The sequence below is a fragment of the Gastrolobium bilobum genome, unplaced genomic scaffold (assembly GCF_033153095.1).
Source record: "Gastrolobium bilobum isolate Gb01-03AN ecotype WA unplaced genomic scaffold, APGP_CSIRO_Gbil_v1 utg73902, whole genome shotgun sequence".
Classification (NCBI taxonomy): Eukaryota; Viridiplantae; Streptophyta; class Magnoliopsida; order Fabales; family Fabaceae; genus Gastrolobium; species Gastrolobium bilobum.
In genome coordinates, this window is record NW_026899376.1 from 50447 (window position 1) to 75476 (window position 25030).

At 34.9% G+C, this 25030-nt stretch overlaps 1 protein-coding gene across 1 annotated transcript; it reads right to left on the reverse strand.

The window, feature by feature from the left end:
• Positions 1–9183: 9183 nt before the first annotated feature.
• On the reverse strand, positions 9184–10074 carry LOC133290015 (probable calcium-binding protein CML16). The gene has a single exon (XM_061488060.1). It carries the CDS (start codon positions 9848–9850, stop codon positions 9368–9370), a length of 483 nt encoding a protein of 160 aa, XP_061344044.1. The 5' UTR covers positions 9851–10074; the 3' UTR covers positions 9184–9367.
• Positions 10075–25030: the final 14956 nt, after the last annotated feature.

Consider the following 25030-nt stretch of genomic DNA (forward strand, 5'->3'; position numbering starts at 1 on the left):
GGAATGACCTTCGTCGCAAATTGAAGATACACATTAGTCCTTTAAAAGGACTAACATGGGTCTATTTTAATTTTCAAAGGAACCACAAGTCAATTTTTTTCTAAAGGATTAAATTGGGTCTCATAATATTTGTTGAGAACCTAAAAGTTACTTTACTATTTAAAATAAGTTTTTTGTTTATTATGTCTTTTTTATATTGGGTTCGACTTTTTTTTTTTGAAAATATAAATATTCTATATTTATCTAAAAAATTATTTAAAAGACATACAGTACATGAGTGCCCTTTTTTTTTGGTAAACAATACATAAGTGTCTTTGAATATGCTAAGTGTAACACCCCGTGTATACTCGGTTTGTTAACATGTCATCGTATTAAGCCACACTTAATATAAAATGCGGAAAAACTTTTTACTTTCAATTATGACGTCATTATCATTACCAAGTTGAATTACTTAATTCATTTCCAAAACATTGCCTGTATGTGATTGCAAAAGACAGCTAACTGAAATACCTCAATATATATAAATAACTGTGAGTATCTAAAATCACGGAACTACAACACGTAGTCCGGACATAATCCTGATACATTATTACAACTCGAATCTAAAATAAGACATAGTCAAACCATGTGGCATGGACAATCCCCATGCTCACCAAATAAGGCAACAAGCCCAACATAGTCTCAACAACAGCAACATAATAATACAGCTAACAGCAAAATAGCAACAGACATATCCAGCATCCAAGCATAATCATCATAAAGCAGAAATATCAGCTAAGCTCCAGCCTCCTGCCGCTGGAGGTCTCAACCCCCGCATTACCTGAACCTGAAATGGTGCCCAAAACGTGGGATGAGATCTCTAAATAGAAATCTCAGTAAGACAAGGGGTCCTCAAGGATTTTCCACCCCAAACTCACTTACATGTGCAATATAAGTTCAAAAACAGTTTAACAATATAAGTTTCAAAACTCAATGCAGTGCAACAGATATTCATGCCATGCGTGTTATAATTATTCTACTGGCCAGAGAAGTGCAGGAATACGTCTATTACCCACACAGTATACGCCCATGTCGTACCTGCCCACAGGATCTCACCCCGTCTAGGCGAACACCACATGCATATCATAAAGGCACTCGCATACAACAGGTCAAAAGAATTTATCAAACAATAGATGAAAACAACATCATGCATATAAACCATCCCCCCATGGGACATGGTGGAACCAACAATGGCAAAACCGAGGACACGAAAGCTTACCTTGCAAGCTAACTATCCAAGCCAAGAGTCCACACTAGCTCAATGTCATCACACAGCACAATCACAGTCTGTTATACCAGAAATATCATCAATAATCATGCTCTATAATTTCCTGTCAAAAGGAATACATTTTCTTTCTCATTTTCGCTTACTGCAAGCTTTCTCAAAGCCTTAAGCATTAAACTGCGTTTACTCTTTTTAAAGCTTTAATTGCAGCTCTTTACCGAAAATTCTAAGATTTTAATATGTAAAACTAGACATCTCCAGCTTTACAACGACATATTATATGTCTCAATCGGAGTTGTATAACTCCGGTTATATTTTACGCAAGGTGACTGCTGCAAACAGAATTTCCAGCAACCAAAACGCTTCGGCCATTGAAGGGAAATAAGGAAAAGATGATGTAAAATCATGTAATTGGTGTTGTGTGGTTATGAATTATGTTTAAATGAGTTGTATGTTGGTTTGATGCGTGTGGATTGGAAGTGGAACCATTGGATATGTCTAAGTCTAGAAATTGGCCTAAAGGAGGATAATTGGGGAAAATGGTGTTGAGGGGTAATTGAATGGAATTAAGGACTTGAAATGACGTTGTGGTAAGCTTAGGAAGCTAATGGAACCTTGAAATAAAATAAAGAACATGATTTGGTATTTATAGGCCATTTGGCCGAACCTATGCATGTGTGGGGGGGAATGCGGTGCTTTGCATTTTGACTTGGTTGCACCATGGTGTTGATGATCCTTGTGTGATCATTGTAGGTTGCCTCCCACGGACGTGAACTTGGAACGGTGAGTTTGGTGGGTTGCTTTTGGTCCTTGACCAAAAGGATTGTGGAATTTCTTGTTAGACCAAGCTCGGTGGTGTTTTGCTTTGGAGCTACATAGAGAGGAAGCTTCCATCAGGTAATCTTTTGGTACTGGGGTTAGTCCCCGTGTGTGCTGCACCATGCCCCTTGGGGGTAGTGGTTGGAGGTGTATGTTGATAATGTATTATAACATGCTCATGCATATATTTATGTATAGTGGGTACATAGGATGTACCGTGTCTCTGGCCAGTAAACGGTTGCCTTCGGGCGTTACAGACTTCCACTGGATAGGTCTCTTTGAGGGAGTTCCAGTTGACCTGGGGTCATGGTGTGTCATCCGTTGAGGAGCACATTAGGAAAGTCTCGGGTGTATATGGACTGAGGGTACCTTGGCTGATGTTTTGGGAACACTTCCTTGGATGAGAACCCGTAGGCTATATGCCGAGGCCAATAGGCCAGATGTTGCGTGGTATTGACATCGACCATTCCAGCCTCATCGTATTTTATTCCCTATGCTTCCCTATTTCACTAAATCCCTTGCTTTATCCTATTTTGAATGTTGTATTATATTATTGATATGCATCGAAGTGAGCCATTGGGCGGCTCCAGAACCTTTAGGTTACTGAGATATATTCGTATATCTCACCCCGTTTTGAGGACCTTATTTCAGGTAGTGGCAGTGGTACCGGAGCGGCAGGCAAGAGGCCCGTAGGATGAGCTTGGACATAGAGTCTATTTTACATTTTGTGGCCATTAGGTCTAGGCTAGACTTAGGACATGAACATTGCATGTGATCTAGGATTTATTATTTTCATCTTTGTTCATGTCACATTTTGTCTAAGTTTAGTCATTATTGCTCATGATTTATTTTGAGGACTTATTATGTATATTTGAAGGATTATTGTAATTGTTGTAAAGAAGCATTATAATTTGTAATATTGAGACCTTGTGTAACATTGAAGCATGCTATATGATGAAAGGGCAATAGGCCTATTCTAGGATATGATTTATGTTTTATGCCAAAAGAATACATGCAAAGGAATTAATGTGATTGAAAGGGTTTAAGATTTGATAATGTAATTGATGAGTTGTAAAGTAAGCTATTTGATATAAATTGTGAAGGGCTGAAAGAGCATCAAGGCATTGCTGGTCCTTGAGTGCCACCCATGTTTATTAGGTACCATTTGAGGCTAGATAACACACTTTTAAAAGTGGGATATGTTGGAAAAACAAAGGAGACTCTGGCGAAATTTCTATAAATTGGCAGATTTTGAGTGAACTTTGGGAGAACATATCTTCCTCCACAAAGGTCCAATATAGACGCGACATACACCATTGTTAATCTTGAAATGTCAGCTACATTGTGTCAAAAATTGAGAACCATAAGAGTAGCACGCTACCCTATAGAAGCCAGTGAACACAGACTGCCCAAAACTCCCCTGCACATGGGGCTGTCACTATTTGTTTTTGGGAAAATTATTCCTGCTTCGTTTATTGGTCAAATTAGGTTCATGATATGCCAAATTGAAGCTTGAGGTGTCTAGTTTTTTGTATAAAAATTTGAGAGCAGTTGGTGGAGTGGTTTGTCCGAAATCGTTCAAAGAGTTAGGGCTGTTTGGAGCCCTGTTTGAGGTTGGCTGGCAGATTTGCTTGTCCAACTTCAAACGGTGATATCCGGAGCAAACGAGAACTTTTTGGAGCTTGTGATATCTTGTTGGAAATATAATTAAGCCTAGAATAACATACTAAAATATGGGAGGTTCGTGACATGTTTATTTTCTGCAGTAATTAAATAACTGAACCATGTTCGGATAGGTAGAAACCGAAAAAGTGAGATTTATGCTAAGTGGATTTATGGGAACCCCTTAGTGAATTGAGAGAAATATTATAAGATATTTAGACACTTGTTTTAATTATTCTGTAATTAGTTTTCAGTTACGGTCACAACTTTTATTTATTACGCTTTATTATTGTTTTAAATACTCGCGTAATAAAAAGGAAAAAATTTACTCGCACTTTTATAAATGAATTGTTGTGATTGTAACTAAGCTTAATATCATAATCAATGTTAACAATACTAGTATACAACGAGATGTTACAGGGCTGACAGCATTTTCAATGTTATTAATGCTTAGTGGAGTTGTTTCACATTTCCAATGTCCTTAATGTTTAGTGGGCTGATTAGAGTCTTTTCCTTTTTCCAAATTGTCAACTTTAACTTACTTTCCTTTCATTTGTTAGTCTTTTCCTACTCTTGGAGGGATGTTCCAAGTATAAATAAGGGAGGATACAACTCTTGTAATCAAATTTTTGTATAATATAATAGAGAAGTTTCTTCTCTTTGGTTCTTATGTAGAACTCTGAACGTATCAAGTAGCTTATTCTTGTGGCATTTAAACCAGACTTATCACTCACCTTCTTCTTTCTTGAGTGTGGCATCTTTATCCTTCTTATACCTTTGATTCTTATCTTCCATAGATAACGGGTCAAGGTTCTTTATTTCTTGTTTTATATTCCTTATTGTAGAAACGATCCTAACTAAATTTATCTTGGGTCTCACTATTCTTGGTAAGGTTCATATCACTACGTTTATGAAGTTTTGATGAAAACAAAGCACCAACAAGTACCAAGATAGATCAACATGAAAGCTCTCAATGAAAGGTATGACAATAAGTTCTAAATGACACAAGAAACCTATAACAAAGTGCAAACATAAAGAGAAGACTCAAATATACAAAATCAAAGCTCAAGTCAAAGATTTCAAGCTAAAAAGAGTATTAGAAGACTCAAACTATGAAGAAGAAAATAAGACAATGAAGACTCAAGCACTTATTGGTTATACTTTAAGAGTGTTAGAACTTATTAAGATTGAGTTTATTGAGTTTTTAACTTGGGAAGTGCAAAAATAAACCATAAACTCATATAGGTGACTCATATTCACTTTGATAATTTATACAATGTTCACACACATCAAGAGTTGTAATGCAAGTGTGAAACATGATCATACATATGTTAGAAGTCACTTAGAATCATTTAGAAGTCACTGGAAATTATTAGAATGCATTAAAATTCAAAAACCAGCATGAAAACTAATTTCTGCATAAAAGTAATCGAATACTTTTCTGGGTAGAAAAGTAATCGAATACTTTTTGGGTTTAAAGAAGTATTCGAATACTCTCCGAAAAGTAATGAAATACTTTCAATTATTAGTAACTTAAACTCGAAGAAATTCAAAATTTTTGATGCCCAAAGCTATAAACGACTAATAATTCATTGGGCACCTATAAATACATATCATTAGGGTTTTGCACACAAGAATTAACACTGAAAAACTCAGAATCAAAGAAATTTCAGAATTGAACCCATATTGGCTTACTTTTGCACATCCTTGAGAAAAATGTCAATTACTCTCTCATCTCTCAATCTTTTTCTGTTCTTTCTTTTTTGTTAGAACGTAGAGAGGTGAATCTACATCTGTTTAGCAAGAGTGAATTGCTGTAATTGTTGGAAAGACAATTGGAGTGACCCTAAAGGCTTAGGTTAAGTGTGATCATAGACTTGTAAATTCCAGCTGTAAAAAGGTTTCTTCAAGCACCCTATCTCTTTTGATTTCTATCAATTGAATTTCTATCAATTGAATTTCGTTTTGATTCTTGATATATGTTATATTGAATCTGTTTTAAGGATTATAATCATTACTTTTATGTTTTAATTCGTTCTTGCATGAATTCTTGAGAATGATAGGCATAAATATTGAAATTCTTTTATTTTCCCTTTCAAATTTGATTCGCTGCATATTGCTTCTAAATTGATGTTATAAGAATTATTTTAATTCTAATTTTGTATTGGGAAAAAGGTTTATGATCAATAAATTTTGTCTTAATTGAAGTTGTATGTTAAAAAATTGATTTTTGAATTGTTTCTTAAATTTCAAGTAACACACAATTCATCCCTCTTGTGTGATTGTGTAGTCGTTTTTTTTTCCTTGGGTGACTGGGGTGTTACACTCAACAAAGAGAATGTAAGAATATATTTTACGCTTTTGACGTTGTCGAACCTTTTGGTTCATAAAATGGTTGACGAATAGCGTGGCCTGAGCCCCGTTGAATAATGTGGTAATTCATTAATGCAATGTTAAGCTTATCCTTAATTAAAAGAATGTGACTGGATTTGTCATAAGGCTCATTCTGTCCAAGCAAGTAATATCCAATGTGTAAAGATATAAGGATTTAAATTCCAATCATAGCTTCAAGTGGTATTTATAATATTACGGTAAATTTTTGTTCTTCATCTAGGTATTTATGATATAATTAACAGAAATAACTATTAGATAAACATCACAAATAATTGTGATCATTAACCTTGAAGCCCTACTTGCATTAAGAAAAGAAAATAAACCTTACCTGGATTCCCCAAATCTAAAGAACCATTTGTGACATTTAGGGGTGTTAACGGGACGAGCCGAGCTTTGGTCTTAAAAGGCTAAGCTTGTGTTTAAATGTGTTAGCCAGACCAAGCCTGTTACCTGTTATAAATATTACTATCGGCATGTTGCCTGACTTATTTACAAAAAATAAAAGCCTTGTTTAGCCTGTTTAAAAAAAAAATAAGACAACAAAAATTTATCCAAACAGAATATTCAATCAACAAAACTAGTAATTCCATGAATATTCATCAATTCAATTTATATCCAAACAACATAATATAAAACAAAATCATTCAAAAAGTCATTTTAACCAATAAAATGGAGTGAAATGGATTGAGGAGAAAAAGAGGGCCATTACAAGTAGTATAAAAAATATAAAATATAAATAAAAAATAATATACTAGGCCAGCCTAAGAGGCTTTAAGACCGAGCTTTTAAATTGGAGCCTGAGGCCTTTTTATTAAACAAACTTTTATGTTATCAAAAAAAAAAAAACTTTTATACAAGTCCAAATCTGGTGCCAATAACTAATTTTAGACGTGTAAGCTCAGGCCTTCACGAGTCGAGCCAAAGGCCCCTGATTTGTTTAGCACCTCTAATGGCATTGGTTCTGTTGCTTGCTAAACATGCGCGTCTGTAATTCATCTCAAAGAAATGCCCTTCTCAAGTTTCTTAAGTTTCATCTTCTTCGGGCAATCAATTTTGAAGATCTTACACAATTTAATAGCCAGAACGAACCTTGGGTATAAAAGTGCTTTACGGTTTACTGGATAAATTAAAGCCATCACATTCATGAACGTTCAAGGGAGATTTAATCAACATTATCAATTGCAAGTACTAAATATTATGCAACTTTAAAAGATTCTAATATATATATACATATAGATATATATATATATATATATATATATATATACGAGAAAAATATTTCTCCGCTAACTTGAGATAAGTTTATCTCCGGCTACTTCAAAACTACGTCATTTTGTTTATTTATTTCCTTATATTAATTGATTCACCTTTGAATGGTTATGATTCCTTTTTTGTCTCTCTTCCTTTATCACCATTGATCCATCTTTGTACGGTAATGATTTAGTAGCCGGAGATAAAGTTATCTCCGGCAGCTTCAGAAATGATAAGCCATACATGGGCTTATCATTTCTCAAGCTGCTTGAGACAATGTTATCTCCGGCTACTAAATCATAACCATACAAAGATGAATCAATGGTGATAAATGAAGAGAGAAAAAAAGGAAATCATAACCATTCAAAGGTGAATCAATTAATATAAGAAAATAAATAAACAAACGACGTAGTTTTGGGGTGGCCGGAGATAACATTGTCTCAAGCAACTTGAGAAATATACTAAATCATAACCGTACAAAAATGGATCAATGGTGATAAAGGAAGAGAGAGAAAAAAGGAATCATAACCATTCAAAGATGAATCAATTAATATAAAAAAATAAATAAACAAAATGACGTAGTTTTGAAGTAGCCGGAGATAAAGTTATCTCCGGCAGCTTGAGAAATGAAAAACCATATATATATATATATATATATATATATATATATATATATATATATATATATATATATATATATATATATATATATATATAGGGTCAAGATCATTTTACACTAGTGTAACTTACACTCTCAATCTTATCCGTTGATTCCATTTATATCTAACGGCTCAAATTTCTTAGTAATGTGAGTGATTGGATACAAGTGGATCAACGATCAAGATTGAGTGTAAGACTTTTAACTCTTACACCGGTGTAAGAATATCCTACCCTATTTATATATATATATATATATATATATATATATATATATATGGGAAAAACATTTCTCAAGTTGCTTGAGACAATGTTATCTCCGGCCACTCCAAAACTACGTCGTTTTGTTTATTTATTTTCTTATATTAATTGATTCACCTTTGAATAGTTATGATTTCCTTTTTCTCTCTCTTCATTTATCACCATTGATCCATCTTTGTATGGTTATGATTTAGTAGCCGGAGATAACATTGTCTCAAGCAGCTTGAGAAATGATAAGCCCTATATATATATATATATATATATATATATATGAAAAAATATTTTTTCGGCAACTTGAGATAAGTTTATCTCCGGCCACCCTAAAATTACGTCGTTTTGTTTATTTATTTTCTTATATTAATTGATTCACCTTTGAATGGTTATGATTCCCTTATTCTCTCCCTTCCTTCATCACCATTGATCCATTTTTGTACGGTTATGATTTATTAGTCAGAGATAAAATTATCTCCGACAGCTTGATAAATAAACCTATATATATATATATATATATATATATATATATATATATATATATATAAAAGAAAAGGTACAAAAGAAATCAATTATCTCTTCTCATTTCCAAAATTTCAAGTCCCCATTGTCCAAAAAAAAAAAAAACAAGCAAACAAGAATAGCACCAAATCATTGACGTTATCTGATCCTCCTATTGTAAATCATTTATTAATTATTTATGAGTTTCACACTTTCACCCTACGGTTTACGGTGTGCAGAAAAGTCTTCAAGGTTCTAGCAAGTGAAAATGTTAACGGAAAAAAACCAGATTCTTTACTAATGAAAATACCAATAACAACTACATTGAAAAAGGAAAAAAAAAAACGGATTTATGTATTTACATGTTACATTTACAACATTTAGTCAATCTTTCAACTCAAAGAGAAAATCAATTATTCTTGTTTTCAATTCCCCTTTTGTGGTTGAACAATTATTTCTCTTTCTTCTCCTCCTTTAGCACCAATACCCTAAAGAAAATGAAAAAGGAAAAGCAGAGAAAGGTTTCACAAATCAAACCCCATGATTTTGATGAACCTTGATCTATATCTATGCCACCTTAAGGCCAAGAAAATCAGCGGCGGACTTGGCCATGATGGTGGCAAACTCGTTGAAGCTGATAACACCGTCGCCGTTGCTATCAGCTTCTGACATCATGTTGGCGAGCTCGTGGTACGTGAGAGGGTGACCCATCTTAGCCATGGATCCTGCGAGCTCCGATGCGGTGATGTAGCCATTGCCGTCACGGTCGAAGGAACGGAACACCTGCAAGAGCTGTTCTTGGTTGATTAGAACGTTCTCGTTGATATCTGGCATAATTGCATGGACAAGCTCATCAAACTCGATGTATCCATTGCCATTGTGGTCCATGTTGGAGAGTAGAGCGTGGAGTTCGTCGCCGGTGGGCTTTATGCCGAGGGACCGGAGGAGGGCAGCGAGCTCCAGGTGGGTGAGGCTGCCATCGGAGTCCATGTCAAAGCGGTTGAATATGTCGTTCAGTTGTTTGATCTGATCGGTTTGGAGCATTGACATGATGGTGAAGGTGGGAGAGGAGAAAGATCCAATTGGTACTTTGGTTTTGGTTTTCAATGGTGGGTTTTTTTTTTTCCCCCTTTTGTTTGGTGTTGGAAGAACGTGAGGTTTGATTTGGGGTCTTGTGATGTGCTATGCCAACGATATGTCGCACTTGCAAATTGGAATGGTTCAAAGGGATGGTGTCAAAGCGCGTCGTGGGTTGAAAGCATTAAATGTAATAAAACCGTGTTTGAGTAAATATGGATTTCAATTTTTCATGGAGAAATTTTAAATTTTCTGATGTTAATAGACTCTTATGGTATTAAATTTTCGTGTAATGTTTTTTTATTTATTTATTTTTTAATAGATTTGGATCCCACGTAAGAGTCTATAAACAAATATGAGAAAATATTTTTTCATAAATATAATACCATATATAACGTCAAGGATGAATGTGTAACTTTTTCTCAGAAACTTCGTGGACACCTTGTGTAGGATAATGGGCTATATTTAGTTAAAATTTTGGATATGGTTAAATTATCTCCATCACCATATCGAGATTTACCTAAATTAAACTAATATGCATAATATGTGAGTTTAGTTTAGATCATGAGCATTGGGATATAAGTTCTAGCTAGGTTTAAGAAAAACTGCAAAGCCCAATTATAGCAGCAAAAGCACGTTTGAAAAGTTTGGCCAGTAGAGCGGTCAAATGCGTCAACTCACATGATGTATTCAATCCCGTCAACAAACATGACGCGACTTATCGGCTCAACCCGACCCAATCTGCGTTCAATTCGAAAAAAACGAGCCGGGTTAGGGTTGACTTGAAAAATAAATGAGCCAGAAAACTCAACCCGATCCAAGTCGAGTTAGGGTTGGCTCGCGGGTTGGCTCGAAAAAATGAAAAAAATAAATAAAATTTCATTGATGCTATAAATTCTAAATTTTTTTCCTAAATTATTAATTCATTCAATACAAAAAGATTATACAGTAAACCATAGAAAGTTTTGTATTTGGACTTGGACTTATTGACAGTTGGCACCACATTCACACTGTCACACATACTACAAAAAAGGTCCTTAATGCACGATTTTGGACTTATTGACAGCTGGAGGGTATTTTTGTTTAGGTCTTTGGAATTGGGATTTTAGATTTTAGCTTTCTATTTTAGCTTCATTAATTTTTATACTTTTATATTAAAAAAAATCATAACCTGCGAGCCAACCCGTTTGACCCGTGAGTTTTTTTTCGAGCTGAAACGAGTCGAGCTGACTCGAGTTATACTAACTCATTTTTCCTAACCCAATCCGACTCATTTTAGCCGGGATTAGCTCATTTTTGCCAAGCCTAGCGACTTGGTTCCACGTCAACAACCTGGAGCAGCTTCACGCTACGTGGCATATTCAGCTTCAAGTAGTATTGTCATATAAATGGGACTCAAGCAAAATATGCATGAAGCTGCTCCAGGTTGCTAACTTGCAACCAAGTCGCATCATGTTTGTTGACGGAGTTGAATGCGTCGTTGACGCGTTTGATTGCTACACTATGTCCAAACTTTTCAGATATGCTTTGAACAGCAGAAATTTTTACAAAAACATAGCAGTACGGTTCTTTTGCCGGCTGATAGCCCAAAAACTGGGGTGAAAGGGCTGTGTATCCGATCGCAGTACAGGACACCCACCTCACCTGTGAGTATTCGGTACAGGTCAGATAATTTTCTAGATGAAAAATTTATAGGCAAAGACGTTATAACGGAACCCACGATGAATAGAATAAACTGATCGGTTTGAGTTTGGTTATAATTTTCATGTAGAATCAAATTAGACCGTAGCCCCAATATATATAACTCTAACCACTATATTATATTATTTTTTTAGATAAGAATGATATTGGAGATAATAGGTTTATGGGAAAATTTAAATACACTTACCAAATACACCATTCTTTCAGTTTTTCTCTATGCTAAAACAGTGTAATTAAATTCATTAAAAATAGGTATGAAATATTTATCCAAGTTATCCCAAAAAAAAGATATATTAATTCAAGAAATTTTAAAATATTTAAAATTTTGAATATAGGTTTTATTAAAAATGTATAATCTCTTTCTTAAAATTCTTTGTTTGGATATTTTTTTATGAAATTGATAAAAAAAGTTGAAACCCTTTTGGTTTTAAGTTTTCAATTTATTTATTTTTTGTGTGTGTAGATCATATTTCGATGAGACTCCACACCAAGCTTCAAACATTTCAAGCCCTTGGATGTATTTTCATGAATGACTAGCTTCAAATCATGGGGCAATCTCATCAGGGGTGGATCTACGGGAGGCGCCCCCGCCCTTCCCTAAAATTTGAAAAAAATAATTATACATACAAAGTTTTATTTTGATAATATTAGTGGATTGTTTGTCTCAAAAATCGATCCCCTCAATTAAAAAATAAAAATCCCTAAAAGAGAACCATATCCCTTAGGCTGCGTGCGTCAATCGGGATGTAAATGGTCACAAATCTATTTTAGCAGGCACCTCTAAGCCCATATCGTATTTCATAATAAATAATATTTATTTTATTTTATTTTTATTTTTTAATAAAATAATATCCTATGATTTTATTTTATTTTTTATTTTTTCATAATATTCCCTTTTCTCACTTGCCAAATACATTTTTTTCTTAATCCTAATTCCTTCTCCGCCACTACTTTTTTCTCCCCCACCATATTTCGCTATTCTTTTGTCCCCTTCTCAACTTCTCATTCATTTCAAATCATTAATTGCTCACCATCGATTCTCAAGGCTTTCGCAGCTGATAGTAAGTCTTTATTCTTTTTATTTGTTTTTTTATTTATTTAATTATTTCTTGTTAGGAAGCAGAGGCCACGCTTTGCTAAATTGATAACAAGAAATAAATATAACAATAATATATATTTTTGTTATTGCAGATACACCTTCGCTCTTGTAACACACTGATATGTAAAAGGAGACAACACCTAGTGATCCATTACAATTGCCAAATCGGCCAATCACAAGATCAAGGGCCAAGAAATTTAAAGAAGTTCTTAGTGAGTTGATCCAGCAAATGTGGGCTAATCATGAAGACATCAAGTTCAAATTTATTCATAATCAGAATTTAGTTAATGTCATTAATGCAATGGAGGTTGAGTGGAATAATTAGCAATTTTCAATGTCATTAATGCTTAGTGGGGTTGATAGCATTTTCAATGTTATTAATGCTTAGTGGGATTGATTCACATTTCCAATGTCATTAATGTTTAGTAGGCTAATTAGAGTCTTTTCCTTTTTCAAAGTTGTCAACTTTAAATTAGTGTCTTTTCATTTGTTAGTCTTTTTCCATTCTTGGAGGGATGTTCCAAGTATAAATAAGGGAGAATAAAACTCTTGTAATCATATTTTAAAGTTATAATATAATAGCGAGGTTTCTTCTCTTTGATTCTTATCTAGAACTCTGAACTTATCAAGAAACTTATTCTTTCAAAATAGACTTATCACTCACATTCTTCTTTCTTGAGTGTGGCGTCTTTATCCTTCTTATACCTTTGGTTCTTATCTTCCATAGATAACGGGTCAAGGTTCTTTACTTCTTGTTTTAAATTTCTGATTGTAGAAACGATCCTAACTAAATTGATCTTGGGTCTCACTATTCTTGGTGAGGTTCATTTCATTTGGTATCAAAGCTAGTATTCTAAATCAGGTTTGATCTAGCCTTATTGTATTGTTAACCCTTCTTGGGCCTTACTAAATTGATTACTGTTTTTAAAAACAGTTTTTTAGTTTTCAGAACAAAAAAACAAAAAAAACTCGTTTGGTAAGGCCTGTTTTGTAAAAAAAGTTTTAAAAACTGCAACTATTTTTTTGTTTTTAGAATCAAATTTAGAGAACATGTCTGAGTTGTTTTTGTTTTTTGTTTTGGTTTTTAATTTTCAAAACAAAAAAAACATAGAAAACAACTGTTTCCATAATTATTCTACAAAACAGTTTTAAGAACAAAAAAACCAAAACACAATCAAACAGGGCCTTAGTTTCTTCTGAAGCAAAAAAAAAGGAAGAAAAAAAAAATAAAATATAAATCTGATCTGAATTCCTTGAGGTAAAATTTGTCTCTTTGAATTCTTTTCAGGTTTTGTTTTTTTCTATTACAGTGTGTACTTCCCTTCTTACTTAATTAGAGTTATTAGTGCTTAAATTTATTGTCATTCAAGCCTTTCTTTACCCCTATTTTTTGACACAAATATATATGTATATATATATATATATATATATATATATATATATATATATATCTTGTTCTTCTTTTCTCTTTGTATTATATCTTGTGATCTGTTTGGATTTTTTTTCAAGAAAACTTCAATTGAGTTTAGCTAAGAACTAAAAGAGAGAATTCAAAAGAGGGAAAAAGGCAGGAGTGTGTGAGCTTATAAGAGGGTACAAGCCCAATTTTGAAACACGAGTGTAAGAGCTATTAATTGGGAGAGAAACACGTGAGGGTGTGTTTGTGAGGATATTTCAACTTTTGTTTTTTGCAGATTAAAAAAAATGTCTCAAGAGGGTGATGCTCAAATTCCTAAAGATTTCAAATTCTACTTTGAAGCCATGACATAGAGATTTGAAAGATTGAACTTCAGGTTCGATGAAATGCAAGATAGAATAGAAAGAGTTGAACAAAGGGAGCAAAAAGCCAGAACTTCAAAACATCAAAATGAAGATGAAACCAATTCTACGGTTGTTATGTGGCAGAATGAGCGTCAAAATAAAGGACGAAGAGTTTGTAATGAAGAAAGGGTTGATAAATAACCTAGGAAGTATCAAGATGAAGATTCCATCCTTCCAAGGCAGGAATGATCCAGAAGCTTGCTTGGAGTGTGAAAGAAAGATGGAGTTGGTGTTTGATTGCCAAAACTACTCAGAATTGAAAAAGGGTAAAATTAGCTGCCATAGAATTTTCTGATTATGCTATTGTTTGGTGGGATCAATTTGTGTCAAACAGGAGAAGACATGGTGAAAAAGCCATTGAAACATGGGAGGAAATGAAAGTTGTCATGAGAAGGCGATTTATTCCAAGTCACTACCATAGGGACTTGTTTTAGAAATTGCAAAGTCTCACACAAGGTTCTAAAAGTGTTGAAGACTATTTCAAGGAGATGGAGACAGCCATGATTCGAGCCAATGTAGATGAAGATCGTGAAGCTACTATGGCCAGATTTCTGCTTGGCTTAAATCGGGACATTGTAAATGTGATAGAATTACAACATTATGTGGAGTTAGAAAACATGATGCACATGGTCATAAAGGTGGAGAGGCAACTCAAAAGGAAGGGTACTATGCGTATAGGGCAAAATTCAACTTCATCTTCAAGACCAACATAGAATAAAAATGAAGAGAAGCCTCATTTCAAATCTCCAGTTTGGTTCCTCTAAAACCAACCAAGTTGTAAACACTTCCAACCAAGGTAAAGTTGAATCTCAATCCTCTAGAAATAGAAACATAAAATGTTTTAAGTGTTTGGGAAGGGGTCATATTGCTTCTCAATGTCCAAACAACAAAGTCATGATTTTGAAAGATAATTGTGATATTGAAAGTGAAGGTGAATCTGATAATGAATCCATACCTTCTTTAGAAGATGCAAGTGATATTGAATTACCAGTTGAAGGAGAGCTTTTAGTGGCTAGAAGAGCTCTTAATGTGCAGGTTAAAGAAGATAAGGAGTTGCAGCAAGAAAATATTTTTCATACTAGATGCAAATTAAAGGACAAGGTGTGTTCCATGATTATTGATAGAGGAAGTTGTACAAAGGTTGCTAGTACTAGTTTGGTGGAGAAGTTAAATTTAGCAACTATGAAGCATCCTAGACCATATAAACTACAATGGTTGAATGATTGTGGAGAAATCAAGGTGAACAAGCAAGTGGTAATTCCATTTTAAATTGGAAAGTATAAGGATGAGGTGTTATGTGATGTTGTGCCAATGCAAGCTGGGCATATTCTCTTAGGGCGTCCATAGCAGTTTGATAGATGTGTAATGCATGATGGGTACACCAATAGATACTCATTGATTATTGTTCTATCTTAGAGACAGAGATGTCTAGTCCAATGGACTAGTACATTGGTCTTGGATCTAGTTCCCTCTCTAAGATATCTATGGAGGAGATACCCTTGAGTTAAGCAGATCATTGTGCACAAGAAAATAGTAACGGTTTTGCCAAAAGGTGTGTGCGCACAGTGACAACATAACAGTAAGAGAGAGAGCGTAACGTACCTGTATGATTTATGTCTTATTTATAGGGTTTACTTGTGGGTAGTAGATTCTGGACCCTTAGTGCCTCTAATGGTGGCCCAAGCCCATCTATCATGCTGTCGTATTAGGATTGGTATCCTTCATGGATATCCTTCCATAGTTATGCTTGATTCAAATCTTAGATTGCCCCTTGTTGGGCTTGTCAATCAATGGGCCCCTTATATGGGTCCATAACAGTTGCCCCTCAGCCAGGCTGCCTGGGTGTCTGGGCTGCCGGTTAAAATTTCTTTTCTCGTGAACTCTTTACGCATATATTCTGAGCTTCGAATCTTCTGGAACGGGGAATAGTACTTCATTTCCCCTTATCTCGTAATTAGGCAAGTAAAGACCCGAACGAGGAATAGTACTTCATTTCCCCTTATCTCGTCAGGTTGAGTATCCACACCCATGTGTTTGAGTAATATTGGTGGTGGGAGGTAATCATGCACTTAATCATTGATTCCTTTAAGGGTTCCTTTTATTTAGGGTTTACTCAGTCTCATCAAACACGTATGTATTATTATCATGCTAGTCGTAACCTATGTCAAACATCTATCGGATTACACTAGTCGTAATTGGACGTGCACGATAATACATACAAACGTGATTTGTCCAATTCATGCATACTAGTCGTTTAAAAACATAAAAGCATAAATCCGTGATACACTATCTCATGCATACTAGTCGTTTAAAAACATACAAGCATATAAAACAATTTTATTTGAGACGGTCATGGTGCTCATGCATTCGTCCATCTTGCTTCTTAAGCCACGGCTCCTTGTCGTCTAAACGCCACTAGCCAAATTCTCTAATTACAAAATAATTAAAGAAACTCCAAAACATCTTTGGAGGGACAAATGAATATACAAAATTTAAAATTCAAATTTACATCTTTAATTTAAAAGGAGCAAAATTACACCTTTAATTTAAAATTTAAAATTTGAAATTAAAACTCGGGCACCATGATCATCCCCTTCCAATTTGCACCTGAAAAGTTAAATAACTTGCAAGCACATAATATCAAATATTACAAAACATGTTCATCCATATGTCTTAACATTTCAACAATTAAAATATCATTACAAGAATCATGATTCAAATTTTCTTAATTTTCTCTTAATGGCCGAATTATATAACAATTAATATAATTCAAATTTTGATGACTCTTTCTCAAAGAACACAAAATTAAACCACACATGCAGACATTACACCTTGTATGGCCGAATCACATATGCATATATATGATAGAATTTTTCACAAAAATTTCATGCTATTCTCATGGAACAATTTATAGAGAAAAATAAGAAAACAATCAAGGTACTCGGAGTACCCCTCATGGTCGAATCATCCCTTTCAAAAAGGTGTTTCTTTTCAAAACTTTCACAAAGAAAAAGAAACAAAACCATGAACACATATAGATATATGAACATAGCAATCACATTAACATGTTCATAAAATAAAAACTTTAACAATTTAAAGCATTATAATTCAAAATTCATATGCTAAGATTCAAGCTTTAATTCTTTAAAGAACTTTTGACCATAAAGAACAAGTTTTTACAAACAAAGTACCATCACCCGTCGATGGTAAAGCAACCGAGCTCTGATACCACTTGAAAGAAAATGGCCTTGAAGGCCGTAGGCATGTGAGGATGAAAACAAAATTTTTCAAGAGCAGAAACACACATGCAAATTAAGATACGTACTTTAGGACGTAATGATACCTTTGTTCGTGATTCAAAACTCCAAAGTGATCAGTGTAAGGTTTGAATGTTCAAACCCTCTAATGTTGATCCACACCACCCTAAGTCAAGATGCAAGAACACTTCTTAAAAGCCACCAATCGAACACCACAAGGAAGGCTAGCTAGGCGTCCAATAGGAGAGAAAAAGGCTTAGGTTTCAAGGTGTTTAGTTGAGTGAATTTTCAGCATGAAGATTCACAAAGTGGCGCATGAAGTTCTATGAGAAGAGGCTAGGTAATTTTTTTAAAAAAAAATCCTTAAGAGAACCTAACAAAAGGATGCACTTTTGGAGATGAGAGATCAAATTGATTTGAATCAGATTTTTCTCCCAAAAATCTGACCTATGTAGCGCCCAATGGTGGAGGAATAAGTGGAGTTGTTGCAATTCAAATCTAGCCAACAACCTCCTATCATATCCTCATGAGACTAAGTCTATACCTAGTCAAAAATCTGACTTAATAACCATCATATGGCCAGCCATTTGGTGCACCCTTATTCAGCCCAAAAACAGTCCAAATACATTGAGTAGTTGCAATTCAAATTGAACCAACTCACTCACTTATACTCTCAACAAACCAAATCTGATTGCAGCTTATTTGGTTGACCATATGACCATCAAAGGATCACCAAATCAGCGCCCCAATCTTGCTAGAAGATGTCTAAAGATCTTCTCTTGATACTTGGGATTTGATCCATCAAGATCTCATCTTATCCTTTTGTTATGAAACAACCTTTCACAGCTAATTCAAATTCAAATTCAAACATTTAAATTCAAACGTTCAAACATTTAAATTCAAAATTCAAATTCTAAATTTAAATATTTGATAATTAATTTAACTAATTAAATTAATTAATAATGTCTTGGACCATCTAAGCCCATTACTACTACCATGCGCCCTTTCCCTCTTAGGTGGGCTTCCAAACTTCTTCTTGGGCTAACAACCATTATTAGGCCCAATAACTTTAATGCTATATTCATCAAGATAATAAGGTGTTAGTGTGTGACTCATTAGGCCCAACATAGCCACTGACATAAATGGGCTTGGGCCCAACAAGCCCACAACTCATTTAATGACAACACAGAGCACTAGCAATGCTTTGTTGCCCCAGAGCTAGTTAGGTTAATGACATGATCATCCTATTACATATATTTGGTTACCGTATGTATTTCCTTTCGTCTCGGTTACCTTCCCTTTAAGCCTAGGGTGAAGAAATGTATCAACCCTTGCGATTTAGGGTAAGCTTTAATTCGAAATAGAGAATCTTCAATTTGCTGACTCTAAAGGCAGATCATCTCATGATCTCTTTTACTAGCATACATTCCCGAGTCCTGTAAATGTCATCCCGATTTCTCCGGTTTACAGATAACCTAATCCCTTACAGAGATTTGACGAATTCCTTCACCTTATCACCCTAGGCATGTGCTCTTTCAGGACATGCCCAAAAGTATACCTATGAGTCTCCATGTTTCAGGAAGATGAGGTATACAATCAAAATATGCCTTCTAGAACACAGTCTAGGTGACAACTTATAGTCTAAGGAAAGACATACTGACACGAGCTGTCGAACTCGCGCAAATTAATTAAATCAGGTTTATTAGAATTTTGTAGTAAAGCGTCAACCTGAGTCGTCTCTCAAGGAGTTTGCAATGGACTTAATCGCTCAGTTATATAAATAAATAAAAAATGGAAACCAAATGAAAATGGAAACTAAATGAAAAGAGAAACGCAATCGCGCGATGGTTATTGGGTTAATTGGGTTAATCAACCTAACCATTAAATCTAATGGTTAATCTCTTTCCTAAGAACACAATCGCGTATCTCAGATTGAACACACACTATCGCGCGATGCCAAACCGAGTTGGAAAGAGAAACGTATTTGGTTCAAAATGAGGCGCAGGTCCTCAACATTCAACCATGGAATCCTCAACCCTTGGGTTGATTAAAGAAAAGAGGAGAGAAAAGAGACGAAAATTATATTAATTTCAAAACTGTATAATTCAAACTCAAACGAAACATGATCTACCAGGTCCCTACTCTCGCCCTTTTAACCCCTAATCAAGCTGGGCTTCGGGCTCTACAAATCCAACCCAAAATAAAAGGAAACAAAACAGAAATATTGGCTCTGGGCCTCATGTACATTGGGTTCAAAATTATAACTTAAGTTCAAACGTAAAAATAAATTTTCAGCAAAACACGTCCATCTTGGGCTCAGGTTTCGACCATCTTTCATTCCTAATTGGACTTCAGTAGCTGAAATAGCAATTGTATCTCTTCCTATTATCTGCAAAACGCAACAAGAATGGAGTTAATCGGACATCTATAGAGTGAGATATGACCAAAATACGAAAGTAGTGTAAATTTGGAAAATTATGACGAAAATCAATTAAACTCAATTAAAATCTAGAATTCTGATTTGACCCAAAAGACCTTTATTTAATTCAAATAAAACCTAAAAATACCAACCAAGAGTAATAAATAAGTGTAACAAAATATGTGTTATCAAATTCCCCCACACTTATCTTTTTGCACTCCTGGGCAAAAACTAAAATAGAAAGTAAAGACTAAGATCAACCAATCCCTTCTAACAATTACCAAGTATATAGAAAATATACATAGATCACAAGTCTTCAACAGATTAACCAATCAGGACAGAAATTCCCTAATCTCAAATCACAAGACCTGCTAATTTCAACTCTACATGCCAATTACCGAAAATGGTTCCTTATAGGATGCTCTCAATATTTTTCTCTCAAATGTATCAAGTAATCAGTGTATCACTCAAATCTACGCAAGAAAATCATTCTACCATAGGCTTGCTCAAATTCTACTTCTCCACTGCTACTAACACATGCATGCACAAATCAAGAGGGCTTTATGCAGGGTAGTAATGAGGCTGAGGTGAAGGTATGTATAAAATATGGAAAAGAAGGTGAAACACCCCAAAAATCTACAAGAGCAAAAGTTAAGAACGACACTAATAAAATAAAACAAAGATAATGAAAAGTATTATTTTTTATTTTTTGCTTTTTCTCTTTTTTTTTGCTTTTTTTTTACTTTTTTTTTTGCTTTTTCTCTCTTTTTTTTTTCTTTTTTTTTAATCAATACAGTAAAAAAAAGACTCAGATGGTCACCCCTCACACTTAAATTTTTGCACGTTTCGAGAAAACCCCCACACTTAAACACAACATCACAGTGAAAACCAATGCTCAGTAAATCTCCAGGGTGTGGAATTAATTGGTTTTTCACTTAGGCTAGTAATGTGGCTTAAGAAACAAAGGATATAAAGGCTCAAAGGGGCTCACCAAGGGATAATAATGTAAGGGATGGCTATCTGGATAAAGGGAAAAATAAAAGAAAAAATGTCTCTATTATATTCATGCATGTAAATGAAAAATGCAGTTTCAAAAAAGAACAAGATCAAGTTCTAGAGAATAAAAATCATGAGCAGAAACACACAAGAAAGAGAGAATGGCAAAAGATGTAATCCATTCCTACAGGCCCAAAATCTCACAAAGGTAAAACCAAATTACGCAATCAGCATAACAATATCAGTCAAGAAGTAATATAATCCAAGAGTCAAGAATTAAGCATGATCCGAATAATCTATCAAAATAAATATGTCCAAGTTCATTCCATGTATAACTCAATAATTATCAGAAAGAAAAGGAAAATCTACTTATTGACAATTAAAGTTGAAATAAATACATAAAAATGCAAAGAAAAAGGAAATAAAGAAAAAGGAAAAGAAGACTCCCTATCCTCCTTAGGGAAGGTAAGTGGCATCAACGAGCCTGATTTGTGCCTCCACAAGTTGTTGCTGGAGTCCCTCATAAAAAGGCTTGAAGCAATATCCATCCACATGTGAAGATCCTCTCAGTCTGCTTCTCACACCACTCCCTATGATTAATTTTCTACATAATAGAAACAAAATGAGGAAGAGGGTAAAGAACGATAGAGAATGATGCAAACTCCCCGGCAACGGCGCCAAATTTGACACGAGCTGTCGAACTCGCGCAAATTAATTAAATCAGGTTTATTAGAATTTAGTAGTAAAGCGTCAACCCGAGTCGTCTCTCAAGGAGTTTGCAATGAACTTAATCGCTCAGTTATATAAAAAAAATGGAAACCAAATGAAAATGGAAACTAAATGAAAAGAGAAAATAAGGAGAAACGGAAATTAAAGAAAAACGGAAACTAAAATAGGGGGTTTTAATATGATTGTAAATTTAAACGGAAATGAAAAATAAAATAAAAAGAAAGAATAATCAAATTAAAAGCAACCAACCCAAGAATTAGGATTCCAAGGATATCCATCATTGGACAAATAATTACCAAATCGTGATTGATCTCAATTGAATCAGAATCCTTATTTCCAATTGAGAACCTTCTCTAAGCGATCGCTTAGCGTTTGGTCGAATACGGCGGCGCGTCTACTCGAGCAATCGCTGAGTATCAACCCGTTCGACTTGAGTTCATTGGGTTAATCAACCTAACCATCAAATCTAATGGTTAATTGATGTGGTTGTAATATATTTGATTTTCCAAGTTAAAATACTAAGCTTTAAGGTCAAAAGAGCATACTTATCAGTACATTTGATGGATTAATTGTTAGTTTTTCATTTTCAATGTTATTTTTCACTCAAGTTTATATTTGGATAGAAATTTAGCATGGAAAATGAGAATTTGTGCAGAAGGAAAATTTGGATCAGATGGGCGGCACTATCAGCACGGAATAAATGCATTTTCAGTGAAAAATCCGGGCCATCAGCGCGGAAGAAGTATGACTGGCGCTGATAGCGTGGATTAATTCAAATTCAGTACAAAAAGGCGCCATCAGCGCCGGTTTTCGAGCAGGAAGACACCGTGTTTTGAACGCGTGCGTGCAAAATTAAAAAAAGGGGGATCAGAAGACAAAAAGGGATAGACGGAGAGCTTGAAAAGAACTTCTGGAGCTTTTTGCGGAGATTGATCTTGGAGATTATTTTCTCTTCCTTTTGAATTCTTATTCTTCTTTTATGAATCATTGTAATTCAGCTATGACCATGTCTGGCTAGTTTCCTTCATTGTGGGTAGGGTCACAAACCCTATGTGAACTTTTTTTTATTTATGGATTGGTTTACTTTTCGCTCTTTAATTTAGTTGATTTATTCCTACTCTATGCGTATTGCTTATCGTTTATATTAAATCTGATCAGTTTAGTATTGAATGATAATATGAGGGTTAGAACCCTAGATAGGAATATTGGGGTTTTGGTCCATAAAGGGGGTAGGATAATAATTAACATGCGTGCTAGGAATAGACGCATTCTTGATTACAAACGTTTAATTTATCTGTGTAATGCTTGATCTCAATTGAAACATTGCAAGGAGTTGGGGTTCTAATTGTGATTAAAGGGCTAAATTTGCAAGGAATTGGGGTTTAGCTAATAATTGTTTGGATGATAAATTGTTTGGTTGTTTATTTTAATTGAGCATTGTCAATCAATCCGTAGTAAAAAGTGGGGATCATAGGGCGAGTGTACTTACCTGCAGTATCTCTCATATTTTTACCAAAATCATTTTGCATCATTCTCTTATTTTAAAATCCAAAAATACGTCTTTGCCTTTAATTTCTATTGTTCTTCAAATCACTTGAGTTTTATATCTTGAGAGGACGTTTATAAGATATTCGCTCACAATCCCTGTGGAGACGATAACTTACTTATCACTTTATTACTTGAACGATCGGTACACTTGCCGGTTTGCATCAAGTTTTTGGCGCCGTTGCCGGGGATTGTGATTTCTTATATCTTATAATCTTGAATTTCAAGATTTTTCTTTCTTTTTGTGATTATTTTATTTTATTTTCTTCTGTTCTTATTTTAATTTGTTTTGAACATTGCTACTAATCTTCTCTTGAAGTTTTATGCGAGGAAAGGTTGATCCTACAGAATTGTTATTTGATCCTGAAATTACAAGGTCTGAAAGGAGAAACAGGAGACTTGCTCGAAAGAAATCAAAAGTGCCAAGTGCTCAATCTGAAGAAGCACCTGAAATCCCAACCATGGCAGCGAATAATGAAGTTGAAAATCCACTCATGGATACCATACTCACTCCAGCCTTCAACAGGCCTAATTCAAGTATTGTCCAACCGAATATTGTTGACAATAATTGGGAGTTGAAGTCTTCCATAATTCAGTTGGTGGAGAGAGTTCAATTTGGAGGAGATGAGCATGAGGATCCTCACAGGTTCATAGACCGGTTCTTAAGGATCTGTGACTCAACCAAGCACCCTCGTGTGTCTGATGATGCTATCCGGTTGAGATTATTCCCTTTTTCTGTAAAGGGAGAAGCACTTAGCTGGCTGGAGAGGCAGCCTGCACGGAGCATAGCTACATGGGATGATTTGTCTACAAAGTTCTTTGCGGAGTTCTTTTCCATGGAGAGATACAATCAAATGGTGAATGATATCACCAACTTCACTCAAACTGAGGGTGAAACATTGTGTGCAGCCTGGAACAGGTTCAAGGACTTGATGAGGAGGTGCTCTCATTATAATTTGACTGTTGGTGATCAAGTCAGAATATTTTTCAATGGCATCACACCTGAAGATAGAATGGTTTTGAATGGTGCAGCTGGTGGTACTACTAAAACCATGAGGGCGAATGAAACTCTGGAGCTGATAGAGAGGATGGCCAGGAATGAAAATCAAGGGGTATCTTCAAAGTCTAAGAAAGGTAGCCTGCATCTAGAAAGTAATGAGTCAGTTCTGGCTGAAAATAAATTTCTAGCTCAACAAATGGCTAGTTTGACTTCCAGGCTTGACAAGATGCAGATCGCTGGAGTTCAAGCTCAGTCTGTTGCCTTTGTCTGTGACTACTGTACGGACAGTCATGCTCCTAATGAATGTCAATCTCTTGCTTCTTCTGATTCACCCCAACAAATACAGGTGAATGGTATATGGTATGACCAGCGCCCTCAGCAGCCAAATCTTCAGAGAAATCAGAATTTTTCTGGTGGTGGTGGTAACAATTTTTAGCGGAGAGCTCAAGGAGTTGGCATGGATTTCAAATCTAATAATTATACTCAGCTTCCACAGAGTCAACAACGAGAGCCTGCTGAGTGGGAAAAAGCCTTTGCACAAATGGCCAAGACTTCTAATGAGATGGCTCAGACCACTAATACCTTT

Bases quoted from the DNA above. Each gene is read 5' to 3' on its own strand.
- LOC133290015 (XM_061488060.1), bottom strand. From the start codon at position 9,850: ATGTCAATGCTCCAAACCGATCAGATCAAACAACTGAACGACATATTC.